This window comes from Rhincodon typus, chromosome 15 (genome assembly GCF_021869965.1).
Source record: "Rhincodon typus isolate 14 chromosome 15, sRhiTyp1.1, whole genome shotgun sequence".
Classification (NCBI taxonomy): Eukaryota; Metazoa; Chordata; class Chondrichthyes; order Orectolobiformes; family Rhincodontidae; genus Rhincodon; species Rhincodon typus.
The window spans coordinates 18,116,004-18,132,871 of record NC_063346.1 but is presented as its reverse complement, the minus strand read 5'-3'; the positions used below and the strand labels follow the sequence as shown (position 1 = coordinate 18,132,871).

Sequence of the window (16,868 nt, the reverse complement as noted above, 5' to 3'; positions counted from 1 at the left end):
CTCTCTGCGTTTAGGTGAAGCTACCCCATTCGGGCAGGGGACACTCTCTCTGCGTTTAGGTGAAGCTGCAGCCAAGGAAACAGTCAGGAGGCTGAGGCCTAGTCTGACCGGTACAGCCCGCGCCTCCAGTCGCGCAGCTCACTGGCTGAGGAAAGCCGCCCGTTCACCTCCCTCCATCATTCACTCACCACTGCAGTCAGGTCCTGCACCGTCTTCGGGTCTGTCTCCGACATCTCAGGAGTTATTCAGCCTCGACCCTCAGTAGCTCCGTTACCACGGCGATCCTGCCCACTCCGAGAAATCTGCCGTGATCTCGCGAGAATCCGCTGACGTCCCGCTGCATCATGGGTGTTGTAGTCCTCTCCCTCATTCACCTCCTTTGAATTGAAATGGGCTGAGCCTGATTCCCCAGCAACTCTCAATTTTCCACTTTGGACCTTACTTCCTGGGTCTTTTGCTAACCTTTTCATCCAGCTCAAGCCAATTTGGAAATAATCACATTTTTATTTTCAAAATGCATGACACACAGGGAGCCCAGAACGAGTAGGTTATGCTGGAAATACATAGAAGACCTGGCAGCATCTGTGAACAAAGAGAGGGAAAATTTCGGGTCGTAATCTTCCATTAGGATCCCCTGATCTAATATCCCAGAGGGAAAATCTAATAAAACTTGAAAATGACACATAGTGATCTGACTTGTCTTGGTCCTCAGAATTATGCTCTAGTACAAACCGGTATTTTCATTTTCAAGTTTTTTTTAAAACCAGGTTTTCCCTCTGGAACATCTTATTTAGGTTTAGCAAGGAATAACTGAGCACGCTGCAAAGTCTAGAACTTTTTCCACTTTTGAACAATTGCTTCACCTGGTTGAACTTGCTTTCATCTTGAATAATAGATCTGCACAATAAATAATTAGACATGGAGCATGTGGCAACGAAGGAAGCAGATGGGAGAAGAGCAGGAGTATGAAATGATAATGATAGTGGGTATTATGAGATGGTGAGTTAGAGGACAGAGGGAACAGGAAATGAAAGGAAATTGAAGACAGAAGTAGGAATTCAGGGAAGCTGAGATGTTGAAGTGGGAAGGGAGAAATTCTTTAAGACAGTTAATGAATTAAGAGCAAGGAGACAAAGAGAAAGCCAAATCATTTTTCACTTAAAGTCATTAGGACATGGAGAACTTTACCACAATATTACAAAACTATTTAAAATAATATTGTTTTGACACCTGGAAAGAATGACACATAAAGGGCAGGGAAATGGGATTGACAGGGTCAATAGGTTGGATTGTACACCTGTAAATCAGACAGACCACTCCTGCACAAAGTTAAAACAAGATTGATGGTGTTGGATCAGCAACATGCCCAATAGGAAGAAACAGTAAAACTTCCAAATGACACATACTGGTCCAACCCATCAAAATGAAGGTTCAATGTGAACTATCCATTCAATTGCAAGTATGGCTGGTTTTATTGGTTTTCTGCTGGGTGATGTCTTTATGGCAGTTTTCAAAATTATACAAGGTGAGTGGCCATGGAAACTGGCAGACCACTTGCCAACAGTAGAGTCATAGAGACAAACAGCACAGAAACGGATCCTTCGGTCCAACTCGTCTACGCTGAACAAGTTTCCCCAACTAAACTGGACCCATTTGCCTATGTTTGTCCCATATCCCTTTATACCTTTCCCATTCATGTAACTTAGATAATTATTAATTAACAAGCCAATGAATTTGTTAATGAACCAATCATTTGATTTTTTTTGTTGCCGACTGTAATCTTTTCTGCTGTCAGCCAAGAAAAAGTTTGAAACTACTTTACAGCAGTGATGCCAAAGTGGCACAAGGACAGAAAGAAAAGACCTGCAAGAAGCACAATGGCCAAATGTAGCAGTAGATTCTGTTGGTGAAGGTTTTGAGCTTTATTCAGTCTTCAATAAAGAGAGATTTGGAGAGCAGGGGGGTCTTTAAACTACTAACCATGAATGACTTCCTGTTCATTGCATTGTCCCTCTGCCTCAAGATGGCCCTGCCGACAGTTTCAATCGGACGTGGAAGCCTCATTTGTTCCTCTCATTTGCTCTTTACTGTGGAGCAGCTGCTAATTGGTCATCCAGCACTAAACTGGACAAGTTGAGACAGCACAGCAGGAGAAAACAGACCACTCATTTCGAGTTCTGCCTCCTTCACATCACTGAGAAACATAAAATGCAGCCTAATATTTCCAGTTGAATAACTAGTATTCGTAATAATGGCTTCTATAGTAGGAAGAGAGGAAGAAACTGCATTAAACATTGGTTATATTTCTGTTCCTCTACTTAAGGCAAAAGTGTGCCAATTTTTTCTTATTCACTCGTGGGATTTGGGCTTCGCTGATTGGCCAGCATTTATTGTCTGTCCCTAGCAGCCCTTTACAAGGTGCTGGTGAGCTACTTTATCATAAATCTAAAATTAAAATACGCTCGTGAATAAGGCCATTGAATGTATTATACCATAGTGTTTCTTTACGTGGCTCAGTTATTGTTCCTTCTGTTCTTTTCAACAGCCCTATGACATTTAACTTCACCAACAAAGATAAACGACTGGGCCTCTTTCTTGACAGTGCTGCTATTTCCTGCTACTAAGAGGTGTCTAGTCTTAGGGCAATGCAATATTACACGTAATCTTCGAAATGAAACAAAGCTAAGGATTCCTGAAATGTTATTATTGAACTGTGATATAAGATACTGCACAAAAGTGATTGTTCTAATATGTGATTCCTGCACTTGAAATTGAGGAGTATTAGAGATAAATGTTGTTGTTTACGTGGTTGTGATGCTGAATTTCATTGTATTACCTCTAGAATATATAACCAGTGGAGTGTATGTAACCACAACTAATTACAATCCAATAGACATTGTTAGTATTCTTTATCTCTCTATATAACCACAATATGCATGGTTTCTTGAGCGCTATCAAGACTACCTATGGTCTATGAACCCCAGGATCCACTCCCTGCTAAAGTGCAGGTCAAAAGTGCACAAGTTGGGCGATCCTGACCTATATAGGAGATCCAGGCACGACCTTCGCAATGCCATCAGGAATGCCAAGAGGCAATACCAAACTAAATTTGAGACCCAGACTAACCACTTGGGCATCCATCTGTGTTGCAAAGCTTACATGACATAACGGGATGCAAAGCAAAGTCGAACATAATCACAGGCTGCAGTACATCCTAACCCAATGAGCTCAATGCTTACTTTGAACAGTAGGGCAGTGAAATAATATCACCTATCCCATCAGTCTCAGATGCACCAGGTAACTTTGGTCACTGCCACAGATGTTAGATCAGACTTTTTAAGGATGAACGCACACGGCTGTGCACTCAGATCCTGTCTGGACCAGGTGGCGGGAATATACGCAGACATTTTCAATTTCTCCTTACTATGATCTGAAGTCCCCACCTACTTCAAGAAGACAATCAACATCCCACCAACTCCTCATTGATTATCAGCCGGTGGATCTGACCTCCATAATTATGAAGTGCTTTGAGAGGTTGGTCATGGCTCACATCAACTTCAGCCTGCCAGATTGCCTTGATTCCTTGCAATTTGCCTACCGGCATAACAGGTCCATGGCAGATGCCATCTCCCTGGCCCTACACTCATCCCTGGAACATCTGGACAACAATGATACCTACGTCAAGCTCCAACTTATTGATTACAGCTCCACCTTCAACACCATAATTCCAAACAAACTCATCTCCAAACTCCGGGACCTAGGTCTCTGCCTCTGTAACTATATTCTTGACAACTTGACCAACAAACGGCAATCAGTAAAGATAGGCAACAACACCTCCTCCATGATAATTCTCAACACTGGTGCCCTGCAAGGCTGTGTACCTAATACTGCGTACCCCTGAACATGCTCCTTATACACACAAGCCAGTGTGGTCAAGTTCTACATCAACTCCATTTACAAGTTTGCTGACAACACCACCGGTGTAGGCTGGATCTCAAACAACAAGACAGCGTACAGATACAGTGCTACACAGCATGGTGTAGAGATAACAATCTCTCCATCAATGTCAGCAAAATGAAGCAGCTGGTCATTGACTTCAGGAAGCAGAGTGGAGGGCACGCCCCTGTCTGCATCAATGGTGCTGAGGTGGAGATGGTCGAGAGTGTCAAGTTCCTAGGAGTGATGATCACCAGCAATCTGTCCTGGTCTGCCCACGTTGATGCTACGGTCAAGGCAGCACAACACTTCTACTTCCTCCAGAGGCTAAAGAAATTCAGCATGTCCACAAAGATCATGGCAACTGTTCTTCCCAAGACAAAAGAAACTACAGAGAGTCATGAACACAGCCCAGCCTATCACACAAACCAGCCTCCCATCCATTGACTTCATCCATACTTCTTGCTGCATCAGGAAAGCAACCAACACAATCTAAGCCCCCTCCCACCCTGTTGTACTCTCTTCCACCCATTTTTGTTGGGCAGAAGATAAAGAAGTTTGAAAACATGAATGAATAGATTCTAGAAGAGCTTCTTACCCACTGTAATCAAACTTTTGAAGGGACCTCTTTAATGTTGATCTCTCTCTGCACCTTCTCAGCAGCTGTAGCGTTGTATCCTGCACCCTGTTCTGTTACTCTGATGGACTTGCATAGTATGATCTGCCTGCAAAGCACATAAGGCAACACTTTTTTCCGTACCTCAGTAGACGTGACAATAATAAATCAAATTAAATGTTGCAACAAGTTTTTGGAGGGATTCTGGCCACAAGGCACAGCAAAAGTTCTCACCATTTCTTACCAAAACCACCACTCTGAGTTCCATATGGAGAGTTCTTGACATCTAGCTCATTCAGCACATTTGGTAAGGTGGAAAGTTGTACATCAATGAAGATAGTTGTGATTTTAAGAAGGAATTTAACAAGCTATTGGCAACGCACTACTACCTTGCAAGAATCTTGCCACACTGCTTGGCAACAACAGAAAAGATGCAGCAACAGGCTCCCAATGTTGAGATAGGCCTTGCCTGAATCTGCCACAGATGTTGCCGTTACCCATATTACACAGATGTCTGCGAGATCCTATCCTCTGTCTTCAATGTGACCATCTTCGACTCCATCCCACAGGAGGCTATCCACCACCATCTTGGAACAACCCCTACCTGGCACAAGGTAGAAAAGGCCACTTGGCAGCTAAAGGACAAAAAAGGCATCAGGAGTGAACGGAATCTCCCACAGCACTGAAATATGGTGTAAAAGCACCAATAGAATGATTACATAACCTTATTTCCTCTTTTTCAAAGGAGGAACATGCCAGGAGATCTCAAAGATGTTATAACCATTATCACTGTCAACAAAAATGACAGGTCTGACAACAATAACTGTAAAGGAATTTCTCTGCTGTTGGCCACAGGGAAAAGTATGGCAACTGTGCTCTTCAATCACTTTCTCCCTGAGATTAATGAGCTTATTCCAATGAGTTATTATGTCAGTTCCGCCTTTGTTGCGCTCGCCACACAGCATGTTCAGCTTGTGTATCCCACAAAGGACTGTGAGTCGACTCTTAACAGTAATAAGAAATGATCTTTATTGATTATAACACAATTAATACTATAATAATGGTTATGCTACAAACTAACAATTAACACTATAAATCCTATTCTCCTTGTAAATAGGCTGAGTCAATTGTGTCAGAGATAGTAGGAACTGCAGATGCTGGAGAATCCGAGACAACAAGGCGCAGAGCTGAATGAACACAGCAGGCCAAGCAGCATCATAGGAGCAGAAAGGCTGACGTTTCAGGCCTAGACCCTTCATCAGAAATGGGGGAGGGGAAGGGGGTTCTGAAATAAATAGGGAGAGTGTGGGAGGCAGATAGAAGATGGATAGAGGAGAGGATAGGTGGAGAGGAACAAACAGGTTGAAGAGGTCGGGGATGGAGCCAGTAAAGGTGAGTGTAGGTGGGGAGTTAGGGAGGGGATAGGTCAGTCCAGGGAGGACGGACAGGTCAAGGGGGCGGGATGAGGTTAGTAGGTAGGAGATGGGGGTGCGGCTTGAGGTGGGAGGAGGGGATAGGTGGGAGGAAGAACAGGTTAGGGAGGCGGGGACGAGATGGACTGGTTTTGGGATGCGGTGGGGGGAGGGGAGATTTTGAAGCTTGTGAAATCCAGGATGAGGCATTCCACTCCCGTACATCTCAGTTGTCCTCGTTTTTCAAGGACCATAACTTCCCCTCCTCAGTGGTCGAGAACGCCCTCAACCGTGTCTCCCACATTTCCCGCAACTCATCCCTCACACCCCGTCCACGCAATAAGAACCAAAAAAGAATCCTCCTCGTCCTCACGTACCACTCCACCAACCTCCGGATCCAACGCATCATCCTCTGACACTTCCGCCATCTGCAATCCGACCCCACCACCAAAGACATCTTTCCCTCCCCAACCTTATCTGCTTTCCGGAGGGACCACTCTCTCCGTGACTCCCTTGTCCACTCCACACTCCCCTCCAGCCCCACCACACCTGGCATGGCCTTCTTCATGTGACAATACTATGGGTTTAAGAGGTAGATTTTGTCCTGGTTTGTTTTATGAAGAGATGTTGAGATAAAGGTGACAAGCGATCTGTTCCAAGCCAATAATATAGACAGCTTGTGAGTGCCGGATATGGATGTTAGGTATCAGACTACGCTTGAGTTGTTTTATTTTGGAATAATAGAAGTAGCATGTAAGGGTGGAGTCAAGCTCCCACAGAACCAGGGTTTTAGTTCAGTTTTCAATAGCTGTTGAGTTTTGGAAGCTGCTATACATCTCTCCCTACTCCAGCAAAATGCTGGAGTTCTCTCTCTCTCTTTCAGAGTTTTCTCTTCATGTACTTTCTTCCTGGACTTGAGAATTGCATGTCAGACAATCGATTTTATGAATTTGCCTTTGCCAAGGATGTGTTTATGGGATGTTACTATTTTGGAACTGTTGCTGTTGAGTACTTAAGTAATGTATTATTCTGCTAAGTTTTCCTATACAGCTAAGTTATTCCAATTCTTCTTTCTTTTGTTTGTATTTTAACTATAGTGTAAGAGATAATGTGTTCTGATTCAAGCCTGGTAGATTGACCAATCAAATTGCATCCAGAACACAACACCTTTAAATATAACAAAAGTTTGGGGACCAAGCTATCTTCTTAAAATACTTTGGCGGAGTTTGATCTGTTACCTAATGTTCATACCTGTCGAGCCTCCTGCCAACAAGGGTAGACGTTGACTGTGAGGTTCAACACCACATTCATTGTACGAGTGCAGTTTTTGGTCATCTGAGGAATAAAGACAAACCCTGCACCAGGCTCATGGTCTACACAGCAGTATGATACTCACCTTCCTTTGTGGCTCAGAGCCAATGGCTAACTACAGCAGGTATCTCAAAACCCTGAAGAGGTATCACAAGCCCTCTGCAAGATGGCCCAACCTTCTTACTTGATCTTTTCAGACAGCAGTTAAGAGTTAATCACATTTCTTTGTATCTGCAGACATGTGTAGACCAAACCAGGGAAAGATGGCAGATTTCCTTCCTTAAAAAGACTTTATGACTCTCTTTGTTTAATAGAAATGGTTGAAGAGAATAGAATTAACGTTAGAGATAACACAATGTGGAGCTGGAGGAACACAGCAGGCCAGGCCGCATCAAAGGAGCAAGTAAGTTGATGTTTCGGGTCGGTAAACATAAACTTTCCTGCTTCTCTGATGCTGCCTGGCCTTCTGAGTTCCTCTAGCTCCACACTGTGTTATCCCTGACTCCAGCATCTGCAGTTCTTACAGTCTCTTAATAGAATTAATGTTACCCTTTGAAATAGCAGTTCATGGTTACTGAGTCTAATTGTAAGCCTCCTACTGTAACAACATCTAAACCAATGGCCATCTTCGTGATCTGTGTATGGAATGGGTGGCTGCTTAAGAGAGCACTAAAACAAAATGGGTTTTATTGTGGAAAAGGTATTATTACAAGTAGCTTAATGACAATAAATTAATTTCACTATAACAAGTTTAGAGATAGACTTTTTCAGTTCAATCATGTACAGCATCAGCTCCAGCCAGCCTTAAAGGATATATCTGTTTATTTACCACTTCAATCTAATTAGAAAATATTTTTGTTCAATTGCCACTGAACTGTACACTCGAAAGCTTAGAGATAGCAGGAACTGCAGATGCTGGAGAATCTGAGATAACAAGGTGTAGAGCTGGATGAACACAGCAGGCCAAGCAGCATCAGCGGAGCAGGAAGGCTGACGTTTCGGGCCTAGACCCTTCTTCAGAAATGGGGAAGGGGAAGGGGGTTCTGAAATAAATAGGGAGAGAGGGGGAGGCGGATAGAAGGTGGATAGCTTAGTTTAGTTTTTACTCGAAAAAAACTTTAGTTTTTACTCGAAAGCTTAGTTTATTTTCTGCTTGTAAGTAGACTGATTTGGGAAGTTGACTTTCTTGCAGTAAATTAATGTAATGTTAACACTTAAAGTAAAGCGTTTCGAGAACGCAATGTTCCAATGATCAGCGAGTTTTATAGTGTTTACTAACAGAAGCCGTTATGAACTTTCACTGAGTCAATAAACAATAGTCAGTAAATCAAGTGATAGTAGGAACTGCAGATGCTGGAGAATCTGAGACAACAAGGTGTAGAGCTGGATGAACACAGCAGGCCGAGCAGGAAGGCTGACGTTTCGGGCCTAGACCCTTCTTCAGAAATGGGTCCAGGCCCGAAACGTCAGCCTTCCTATTCCTCTAGTCAGTAAATCAACATTTGCAAGCTTGCATGGGCTTTCTGTGAGCCACGTGACAGTCTCAACATAGTTCATAGAGCGTGTGATAAAGGCATTAAATCCTCACCGTGTGTTCCTGGGCGAAATTCCTTACACGTTAAGGTTTAGCCAAACTTACCCCGTCGACTCCAATAGCTCCATAATCTGTCACTGGCCCTGAGTATATTTGTGTGGTCATTTGCTTCATTCTGTCAGTGTTGTTGGAAGGATTTAGCACAAGGAATGCGAAAATAGTTTTCACGCGCTTCAGGATTATGATTTGCTATTTTGGTAGATGGAGAGTGGTTCAGATGACTGGGTTCCCAATCTTAGCGCAATTTACCGGATCTTAATCGATTTATAATCGATTAGAATGGAGCACAGTACAAATATCCAATGTATAGTTATGGATCTCTACTTTTTTGTGTGATTTTAAGCGCAGCTGTTGGATTTGTTGCTTGATTTGTAATCTAAAACGTTCTGATTCCATAATCGCAGATGCTGCTGAGCAACAATAGTCCATCTGCGTTTACGTAGCCACATAATGGAACTCCCCAAGGCGCTTAACAGTAGGTGTAGTCCGACAGTATTTGACACCAGCCACATGAACATATCTAAAGTGTAGGTTTTAAAGAACATTGTAAAAGAAAATGGGGCAGAGAGGCGGCTTGGTTGGGGGGTGGGCGGGGGAAAGGGTCGGGGGATGTGTCTAGGCAACTGGAGTCAAGGTCAACAGTGGAAGCCCACTGGGCTACTCAAGAGACCGGAATGAGTAGCTGCAAATTGAAAGTTAGTGGAATTAGCAGAAATGGTAAAACCATCAGAAATAGACACAGAAGTAGGCCGTTCGGCCCTTCCAGCAAGTTCCGCCATTCAATAGGAACATGGCTGATGGACATTCCTCACGTTCACTTACCTGCCTTTTCCAGCAACTTTTGATTCCTTGACCGATCCAGAATCTGTCTATCTCAGCCTTAGATATACACAAGGGCTCTACCCTCAGAGATGCCTATGGCGTGGAGTTCCAAAGACTCACAACTCTCTGGGAGAAGAAAGTCCTCCTCATCTCAGACTTCAGTTGGCGGGCCTTTAGTCTGAGCCGTGCCCTCTGTTCCTAGGGGACACATCTTCGATTTTCTTCGCTACCAACTCCTTAAGAATTCCATGTTTTAATGATTTGTAGAGAGGGTTGAGACCACTGAAAAATCTAAAGACAACCATTCCCGACTTTAAAAAAAAAGGTTTAAGTTGTCTGTTAATGTTCGTTTTAGGAAGGACAGCACGTGTGTTAAGATCTGTTCAGATTTACAAACTGACCCGTGTCTAATGACACATGAAGTATTTGTTTCCCTAACAGTTTTCCCAAAGAAAGGCTACAGCCTGCGGGGCAATGTATAATTGATCAGGAGACTCCCTCTGCCTGCCACGGGCTAACCACGTTATGAACACTCCATCCTTGGGAATAGGACTCGAACGTGGAAGTTCTGGTTTAAAGGTAGGGACGTGACCCACGACAGTTCCCGTTACTCTGTGCACTGCAGCATCGAGCCGTGAAGAGGGAATTTCATTAACCGAAGCACGGCAGAGTAAATTCAACACACCGGATCTTGTAGTCACCCGTCAATTGCATAACACGGTCATGTTTATAAATACAGAGGTCACACGATACCAGGTTATAGTCCAATAGGTTTATTTGAAAACACCAGCTTTCGGAGCGGAGCCCCCTCCATCATGTTTATAAATAGACACGGCTGGGGACAGTGTTTTCCAACACGGGTTTTGAGTACTGTCTGAGTGAAACTTGAGTCAACGCGCAGGGGCAAACAAGGACAAGTTCAGGAGCAAGTCCCAGTTCACAGAGCAGAGAGAGAGAAAAGTACTCAGCCGGTCCGGCAGTATTTCAGGGTCACAGAGCTGAAATGTTGACACAGATACTTCCTGGCCTGAGGAGTATTTCCCCTTTTGTTTATAAATGTCGGATCTCCGGCAGCTGTAGTAGCTTTCCGCTTTGGCCCAATGCAACCAGCTGGGGGGATTACCGTTCTGGTCCATCACCCTACATCTGAAATGTCACCATCTTTACGGCTACGTCAAGTGACTGAAAGTGGGATCAGTGCAGACAGGGAGGCACAGTCTCGATGGGCCGAAAGGATGACTCGATGAAACTTTTCACACACACACATACACACAGGCTCGCTAGTACCAACACTTAAAGTGGCGTCCTATTCATCACACCAAGTCCGCCTTGTGATTCATTGCAGAGGAAGTGTAAACGACAAATGGACGTGTGATCTCCAGTGCACAGGCTGCATGTGGTACAAATCTATTTAGCATAGCGCCCGACAAGACTTTACAAGTTTAGAAACTGTGTTTGAACGAAGCTGAGCAGAAAGTGGAAGCACCAATTCCCCACCCCGCCCCCCCAAAAAACCCGAGGAGGCGGCTGCCTTTTTGGATTTAAAGCTTTTTCACGGTCTGCAGAGAGCAGATATGTAGGGGTTTAGTACAGTAAGTGTGCAGGGATGGTTTAGCAGTATTTAATGTCTACATGCAGGAAGTGCGGTCTTTGGATAGTTTGTTGTTGAAACAATTTCCGGGATACGTCCTAGCATGCCAAGTCAAGCCTAAGCCATCGCCTGGCAATTTATTGGACATGCAATAATGCAATAAACGTCGTAGCGGCTGGCGGAAAGGTCGGCGGAGATTGAAGTTTGTTTCGCAGGGTGGAGTTTCCTTGTCAGTGGGTGAACATATGGCTTTGTAAATCACACCCCCCCCCCCCACCCCAATCATTGCAGCAGCAAAATAAGCAGCGCGGCTTTGAAGAGCCACACAGTTGGAAAGGGGCTGGTAGATCATTTTAAACCAAACCCCATCACCGCGAACTGAAAATTAACCAATAACGCTGCGGTTTTGTTTCAAAAATTGTCCTCTCTTAAACTTGCAGAACAGGAAGAAGGGCGATCGCTGCGTCGGAACACAGAAAACTTCCTGATCCAGCGGGTTAAAAGGAGTTTAGTGAAGCACCAGTCAACGTGTTATCATGACAGTATCCTCCTGCTCATCCACGAAGTCCTGTCATTGTGGCTTGCTGTATCCATAAAAGTACTCTGCGCTTTACTTGAAGTCAGCACTTTTCGTTTCTTTTGGTGGGTGTTGATCGCCTCAAATGGCAGAGTCCCACAGTTTCCTCTCTGAGCTGGGCTCGGATTCCGCCTGGTCTCTTCTGTCCTGGGTGGCTTCCTTGCTGATGATCTTTGGCGGTGCAGCCCCCTACATCCCTCAATATCACGACATCCAAAAGAGTGGCAGCGCCGAGGGCTTCTCCATCCATGTGTGTTTAGTGATGCTGGTGGCCAATATCCTGCGCCTCTTCTTTTGGTGAGTTTTCCCCTCATGATTCTGAACCCATTTACCTAACGCTTACTCGCAGCTTTTCTTGCTGCGCCTTGTGGCACACTGACAATGTCCCTAGCTCCAAGCTAGTAGGTCCAAGTTCAAGTCCCACCTATCCTGAAGAGTACCAGATGATTACCAATAAATGTATAGGTTCTTGTGATAGTGTAATGACAGCATGTCTGTCTCTAGGCTAGAAGGTCTGGCTTCAAGTTCCACCTGTACCAAAGGTGTGGAATTCCATGCCCTGACAGGTTGATTTAAAAATAATTTGCAATTTCAAAGATGTATTTCTATTCAGCAGCTCTGTGTTCCATGTAGTTTTACCTGAATGCAGAACTGCCTGTGTAACAACATGGAGATCACGGAATAATTACAAATCCAGAAGTCATTTGGCTCACTTTAACTTTTGAGAGAGAGAAAAACAACAAACATCACCAAGTCATAGAGTCACACAGTATGCAGTCAGGCCCTTTGGCCCAACTTGTCCATGCCGACCAGGTTTCCTAAACTGAAATAGTCCCATTTGCCCGTCTTTGATCAATATCCCTCTCAAACTTTCCCATCCATGTACCTGTCCAAATATCTTTTAAATGTTGTAATTTATACCAGTCATGCACTAGCCCTTATGCACTGGCTCAGTGGTTAGCATTTTGGCCCCACAGCAGCAGGAACCTGGGTTCAGTCCTGCCATAGACTGTCATTATGGAGTTTTCACAATTTCTCTCTGTCTGTATGGGTTTCCTCTCATAGTCCAAAGATATGCAAGTTACGTGGATTGGCCATGCAAAATTGCCCTAGTATCTAGGGATGTGTAGGTTAGATGGATTAGCCATGGGAAATGTAGGGATGGAGTGGGTCTGGTGGGATGCTCCCTTCCAGAGAGTTGGTGTGACTTGATGGGCCAAATGGCCTACTTACACACTGTAGGGATTCCTCAGAATTTCACAGATTTTCCTCCCTTTACTGACCTTATCCAGAAAAACATTCCAACTATCATTCACACTGGATGAAGATGAGCACTCAAGCTTTGGTACCGCATTTATATCTCATCATTCACGCAAGTCCTACTTTTATTAAATATTTTGGGGGTACTTTTTGTGACCTCTGGACTATTTCAATGTACTTCTGGCTGACTTTGAGTGTTCTACTTTTCTTAAACCTGAGGTCATCCAGAACTCTGCTGCCCATGTCCTTTCTCACTCCATCCTCCCACTGTTCAGCCATCCCCTAGCCTGCAGATGTACATTGCCTCCAAGTCAAGCAACTTATCATTTCAAAAATTTCCTTCCTTGCTTCTAAATCCTGCTATGGCCTCACCCTTCTTTATCAGGGCTCAAAATACATGGGTGTTTGGGGGAGCTGGAGTTTGCCTGTTGCAGCTGCCAAAATACCCATGAACCATCACTGAAGAGGGCAACCAGTTAGAGAATGGTCACCCTTGTAGCTGCTTCTCCATCACAGGCTGTTTCTCACCCACATTTGCTGCTGATTTGTTCACAAGAAGGAAAGTGCAGAGGGCAACATCGAGTCTGCCGGGCTGGGGTAGAGAGGGAGGCTGCAGGAGAAGGAAGGTAGAACTTGCTTGGAGAATGAGACTGTGGAAGGGGGAGAAATAGGAGTCTGCAAAAGAGGTAGACTCCAAGGGGGAGATGAAGCAGTCTGCAAGGGTAGAGCGGCTGCTGTGGGTGGAGAAGGAGTCTGCAATGTAATCAGAAGGAGACTTCAAGGGAGGGAGAAGGAGACTGCAAAGGTCGATTGAAGGAGGCTACACAGTGGGTATGAGGATACAAGGGGAGGAGGAAGAGGTTGTTGGGGGGGAAGGGGCTACAAGTCTGGAGTAAGATGCTGCAAAAGGAGAGGGAAAGGGAGGCTGCAAAGGAGAGAGAAAAGTTTTAAGTTCTGGAGCTACTATGTGGGGAAAATATAGTAGATGCTATTGTCATGAATAGACTGTCAATTTGTAAAATTGAGATTAAGATCTAAGATGCAATATATGGGGAAGCAACTGCCTGCTTTAAAAGTTCCACCTTGGTGCATATGCAATGGAAATGCATTAGCTGTGATGGTGCAGTCTGATAAAGGTAAGGACTTGTAATTGTTGAAGTATGCTTTGCTTTGTGTTGTAGCTTTAAGGTTAGTGGAAGATTCATTATTGAAGATATTGATGAATTATTCTATTCTGTTTCTGTGTGAGTCAAAATACCCCATATGTCAACACAAATACAGAAGATATTGCTAATACATGGTTTCATCACTGGGAAAATGTGTCGTGAGAGTAAAAAATGACCCCCTGAAAACCAATAAGTAGCTCCCAGGAAAATCACAAAGTACAGCCTTTGTGCAGGAAATGACCCTTGCTCGCTATTTATGTAATTTCTTCCATGTTACTGTGCTGTGAGATACCTGCACTCCTCAAAGTTGAGCCTCTTGAGAATCCTCAAATTTAATAGCTGCACCACTTTATCTTCAGCTGCCAGTGCTCTGGAATTTTGTCTCTAACCTGATCAACTTTCTTTCTGCCTTTAAAACACTTCTTTAAAGCTATCTCTTTGGCAAAGCCCACCTTAACATTTCCTCACAGGACTCAATGTCCAAACTCGTTTGATAATACTTCTGGGAAGTGCTGTGAGATATTTTACTATAGTCAAATTTGTAGTATGATGGAATATGAAGATGGTAATAATATAACTGATGATGTTTCATTGAAAGCAGCAGAGCAGATCAGTGGAAGTGATCAGACTAGAGAGAACAGAAGCATGTAAAGAGAGAGGTCCTAGGCACTATGCTAGACAGCTATATTCACTGATCTATAGTACAAAGATATAAATAAAGACTGTTGAAGTACTGAAGAGTGTGAGGGAGCCTTATTCTAGTATAAAGATTAACTGGAGATGCTAAAGGCCCAGATGAGTTATAACCTAGTGAAACCAGCAAACACTAACAGTTAGGTGCAGGGCTGGATGAACACAGCAGGCCAAGCAGCATCATAGGAGCAGAGAGGCTGACAGTTTATGTGTTAATACCCACAGCCTAGAATTACTATGGAAAATACTGCTCATAGTGATATCATTAAATAATGCACAGCGGCAGTGATCTAAACTTTGGCATGAGAAAGCGAAGTGTCCAGTGTGGTGGTAATAAGGAAACCTCTAGGGCCAGGGTCTGAAGTCAGATTATAGCACACAAGGCACAACAGCTAAACGAGAATAGTTTTGGAATAGTAATGGAACAGTTTTCACTGTATCTCCCTGAATATATGTGACAATAAATCGTTCATTGTTCCAGTATCGCAAAGCTTTGAAGAACGTATCACAGAAGATGAAGCTTTAATGAAGGGGTTTGATACATATTTAAGCCCAAAGACAAATTTTCACATGGAATGAGTGAGGTTCAATCAATGATCTCAGCAACAGGAAGAATTGATTGAGGTGTTTTGGACAGATTTATACCAATTGGAAGGGTATTGCAGCACTGGAGCCTATAAATGTCAGATTACTTAGAGATCATATCATAGAAGTTGTCAACAATGAACAATTGTCAGACTTCCTTCAATCTAGGGAGAACCTCACATTGGAATCAGCAACCAATATGCTACTTGGGTGGACATCAGGGCCCAAAATTGATCAGAGCTGTTCAAGAAAACACCGCAGATCATTCTGACACAGTTAGGTAGGCCTCAAGATGGCATCATCGTTTTCTCAAAAGGCCACAAAAACACCGAGAGTGGGTTTCAACTTCATTGATCATTTTAGGCTCTTCAAGGTATAGGTCAAAGACATACCACAAGTGCAGGTGGTGCTGAATGTTACCTATAAGGGACACTGGGATACCTCAAGGAATATGGCAAAGCAGCAGCACCTTTTTCACCACAGAAACAGAGGAAAAGTTCTACAAAGAGAACATTTCCAGATAAATAGCAGTCATATAGAAAAGCAAAAGTCCTCGAAATTAAGATGAAAGACAGTAAATTAAATCAACATCCCTGATTGAGGCCACTGAGAATGACCAGAGATTGTGGACCATCTTTGTAAATGTACAAGGGTTTGAACCAAAATTCTGTTTCTCTACACCAACATGATTATGACACCAATTCTAAAGGTTGTGAGTTAATCTAGCCGTATATGCACAGAGCCTTCCAGTTCATATTCACTGACTAATCAACCGGTCATTTTTGTTTTTTGTTGTTTTTTGCAATTTTCTCAGAAATTAGAGGAGTTCTGAAAAAAAACAAGTTAAATACTCCCCAACCGATTACTTACCTGTTTCCCTGAGATGTTCCACTATTCAAGTTGCGATGTAGACACAATTGTGATAGATCTCACTCTCTCCATCTCTTGCTCTCTCTCCTCCTCTTGCTCCCCATTTGACGTTTTGCTGCTCTTACCAGCTGCTAACATGTTAGTTCTTATTATGACGTAATTATTTTAGTTTTAACCTACGAGTTTACACTGTGCCTCCTTTCTCGAGGTACTAAATTCCCTTACTCACCAAATTCCCAAGCTCACACCAGCTGAACTCAGTGACAAGCTGTTGACTTCATTGGTTTAGCAAAACTGCCTGGATTTATACTCGCCAAACTTTTACAAAGATGAGTCAGTCCTGCTAGCCAGTAAAGTTAGTTCAAACAAGATATCTAATGAACTAAATGCAGCTGTGTGAGTAGAGAGTTTGTTTACTCCGAAGGCTGAAAAAGC

The 16,868-nt window shown here is 43.6% G+C and overlaps 2 protein-coding genes across 3 annotated transcripts in view; one reads left to right on the top strand and one right to left on the bottom strand.

Annotated features, from left to right (window-relative positions):
* Positions 1 to 322, bottom strand: part of hsbp1b (heat shock factor binding protein 1b) — a 16,775-nt gene extending 16,453 nt beyond the window's left edge. Inside the window, exon 1 of the mRNA XM_048605617.1 lies at positions 189 to 322. Within this exon, the coding sequence (XP_048461574.1) occupies positions 189 to 233 (45 nt within the window). The 5' untranslated portion in view covers positions 234 to 322. The remainder of the gene's footprint in view (positions 1 to 188) is intronic.
* Positions 323 to 11,376: 11,054 nt separating this feature from the next.
* si:dkey-246g23.2 (solute carrier family 66 member 2) overlaps positions 11,377 to 16,868 on the top strand; it is a 56,139-nt gene continuing 50,647 nt past the window's right edge. Inside the window, exons 1-2 of one of the 2 annotated variants that reach the window (XM_048606078.1) lie at positions 11,377 to 11,519; positions 11,723 to 12,156. In XM_048606078.1, the coding sequence (XP_048462035.1) occupies positions 11,945 to 12,156 (212 nt within the window). In that variant the 5' untranslated portion in view covers positions 11,377 to 11,519; positions 11,723 to 11,944. Of the gene's footprint in view, positions 11,520 to 11,606; positions 12,157 to 16,868 lie in introns of those variants that run through there. The other variant, XR_007263823.1, reaches the window with a different exon arrangement.